This window comes from Solanum lycopersicum, chromosome 2, assembly GCF_036512215.1.
Source record: "Solanum lycopersicum chromosome 2, SLM_r2.1".
Lineage (NCBI taxonomy): Eukaryota > Viridiplantae > Streptophyta > Magnoliopsida > Solanales > Solanaceae > Solanum > Solanum lycopersicum.
Window position 1 is genome coordinate 22,363,060 of NC_090801.1, and position 3,318 is coordinate 22,366,377.

Here is a 3,318-nt window from a genome sequence, read left to right on the forward strand (position 1 = left end):
ATGATAATCAGTTCACATCAACCACATTGAGTAGTTTCTATATCATGGTAGTTAAGTGCACCACTGTCCTCAATTAGAGACTTCATGATGTGTACAAATATTTCTCTTCTTCTAATCTTAATGTGCCTTTTCCTAATGTATGATTTCTTGATGTTATGAGTGTGTCTTATGTCAATCTTTGTTGTTTTTCAGAAAATGAATACTAGGAGAACCATTGGTAAGAGGAGAGGAGGAGCAGCTACTAGGGACAATCAGGTTCCACCCAGGCTCCAGTCGAAAGAGTGGCTATGCCGGTAAACCATGCTTGTTTGATTTTGATGCTGAGATGAGGGCATCTTTGGCCCAGATGACATAGTCCATAACTATACAGGCCCAGGCCATGACTGACCAGGTCAACCTGTAGAATGTTTAGAGGAAGAACCCACCGGCTCGCAGTATGGCTGACAAGCTGAGAGACTTTAGGAAGATGAATACTTGTATTTTAAGAGGGTCTAAGACATCAGATGATCCTCAAGAGTTTGTAGATGAGGTTCATAAGATCTTGTTTGATATGGGGTCCAATGATACTACGAAAGCAGAGTTGGCTTCCTATCAACTCAAGGATGTTGCACAAAATTTGTGCAACATGTCGCAAGATTGCAGAGTCTTGGGCGGAGGTCCAGTCATTTGGGAGCTGTTAAAGATAGCATTTCTGGAGAGATTCTTTCCTAGAGAGATGAGGGAGGCCAAGGTTGAGGAGTTTATCAACGTTAAGAAGGGATTTATCAAAGTTAGGGAGTACTCCTTAAAGTTTGTTAAGTTGTTCAGGTATTCTACTTTCCTTTTATCTTACAACAGGGATCGAATGAGAAGGTTCCTCAAAGGAATCAACAGAGATCTGGACGAGGAGTGTTAGTCTGCGATTCTCCATGATAACATGGACCACACCAGGTTGATGGTGCATGTCTAGCAGGTAGAGGATAGACGCAAGAAGTGGGGCATTCGTGATGTTAGGAGGCCTAAGCCTATTGATCAGGCAGGTCCCAAACATGGAGGCCACAAAAACATTTTTGGCGTCTGTGAGTAGCCCAGGTTCAAAAAAGGGCAATAGTGTTCAGGGAACTGTAACTCTCAGAGGAGTACAAATTCTAGAGGAGCCAGAGTCTAGCCGAAGAAGGTAATGGAGGTGAGATGCAGCGTCCTATAAAGGATTGTGCTAAGTGTGGTTCTTGTCATAGTGGAGAGTGAAGACAGGACACTAATGTTTTTTTTTGTTTTGGTAAGACCAGACACATGGTTAAAGACTGCCCATTGAAAATAGGTCGGGATGGAGGTAATGCTCAGCCTAGGACTAATCCACAGGATGGAGCAGCAGCCGAGCCTCCTAATAGGAACTGTTACTGCACCCTGAAGGGCAGGGAGGAGCAGGACAAGTCCGCTGATGTGGTCACAGGTATGCTGCAAGTATTCTCAACTGCTGTTTATGCTTTACTTGATCCAGGGTCTACGCTTTCCTTTGTAACTCCTTTGCTTGCTCTCACTTTTGAGATATTTCCTAAAGTTCTGCATGATCTAATAGTGGTTAGAACACCTTTTGGACAAATTTTAAGAAATGATAGAGTATACAAAGAATGCCCAATGGTTGTATGTGGTAATACAATATGTGCAGACTCGGTTGAGTTACCAAGGTGTGATTTTGATGTTATTCTTGGAATGGATATGGCTTCATAGTTGTCATGCTTGCATGGATTGTCGTAGTAGGGTTGTGCGATTTTGTTTCCCTAATGAAAAAGAGCTAGTCTTTGAGGGGTACAACTTGGGTTTTCCTAATTCCTTGATTTCAAACCTTAAAGCCAATAAAATGATGTCCAATGGGTTATTATGTCACCTTGTGAGTGTTAATGATATTTATCATGACATTCCTTCCATGGACTCACTGCTTGTAGTGAATGAGTTCCAAGATGTATATCGTGATGATTTTTCTTGAGTTCCTTCCCATCGAGAGATTGACTTTGGTATTGACATACAAGCCGATACTAAACCAAATACAGTTACTCCTTACAAAATGGCTCCAGCTAAACTCAAAGAGTTGAAGTTGCAGTTAAAAGATCTCATTGATAAGGGTTTCATTCAGCTGAGCATATCCTCTTGAGCACTCCAGTGTTGTTTGGGAAAAAGAAAAATGGATCTCTTAGAATGTGTATCGATTATCGGCATCTTAACAAACTCACTATCAACAATAGGTATCCATTTACCCTAATAGATGATTGTTCGACCAACTCCTAGGGTCTAGTTTCTTCTCAAAGACCGATCTTTGTTAAGGGTACCAATAGCTCAGGCTTAGGGATGAAGATATTCCGAAAATTACCTTTCATACCTTTTGGGGTCATAACGATTTTTTAGTTACGTCATTTGGTCTCATGAATGCACCTGCTGCATTTATGAATCTCAAGAATAGAGTCTTCCCTGAATACCTTGAATCTTTCGTCATAGTATTCATTGATGACATTCTTATCTACTCTAAGACAAGGGAAGATCCTGAACAACATCTTAGACTAACCTTGTAGGTTTTTAGACAACATTAGTTTTATGCCAAATTTAGCAAGTGTGAATTCTTGCTTAGATCAGTGACATTCCTGGGTCATGTTGTGTCCGACAAAGGTGTGGAGGTATATTCTAGGAAGAATGATTCTGTTAAGAACTGGCCAAAACTTCTTACACCCACAGATAGGCATAACTTCTTGGGATTGGCTGGTTATTATCTCATGTTCGTTGAGGGTTTTTCTTCCATTGATGCCTCACTGACAACTTTGACTAAGAAAATGGAAAAATTTTAATGGACGGAGGGTTGTCAGAAAAGTTTCTAGGAACTCAAGTATAGACTCACTTTAGTCCTGGTGCTTACCTTGCCTAACTGTGGTGAGAATTACACTGTGTATTGTGACGCATCTAGGGTTGGTTTGGGTTGTGTTCTTATGCAGGGTGGTAAGGTGATAGCTTGTGCGTCGAAACAACTCAACGTTCATGAGAAGAATTATCCCACTCATGACCTATAGTTTGAAGCAGTGGTGTTTGCACTGTATCTGTGGAGGCACTATTTATATAGGGTGCATGGTGATGTATTCATAAAAGAGAAAAGTCTCCAATGCGTGATCATAAAGAGAGAGTCAAATCCACGTTAGCGGAGATGGTTGGAGCTGTTGAAGGACTATGACATGAATGTCCACTATCATCCAGGTAAAGCTAATGTTGTAGCTAATGCTTTGAGTAGGAGGAGCATGGGAAGTACAACACATATTAAGGATACAAAAAAGGAATTGTTAAATAGACTGGCATGAC

At 41.0% G+C, this 3,318-nt stretch overlaps 1 protein-coding gene across 1 annotated transcript; it reads left to right on the forward strand.

Moving 5' to 3' along the window:
• The first annotated feature begins 436 nt into the window (after nt 1–436).
• Nucleotides 437–895, forward strand: LOC138341938 (uncharacterized). Its single transcript, XM_069294123.1, has one exon. The coding sequence runs from the start codon at nt 437–439 to the stop codon at nt 893–895; it is 459 nt and encodes a 152-aa protein (XP_069150224.1).
• Nucleotides 896–3,318: the final 2,423 nt, after the last annotated feature.

Excerpts from the sequence above, each read along its gene's own strand:
- LOC138341938 (XM_069294123.1), top strand. The coding sequence starts at position 437 with ATGGCTGACAAGCTGAGAGACTTTAGGAAGATGAATACTTGTATTTTA.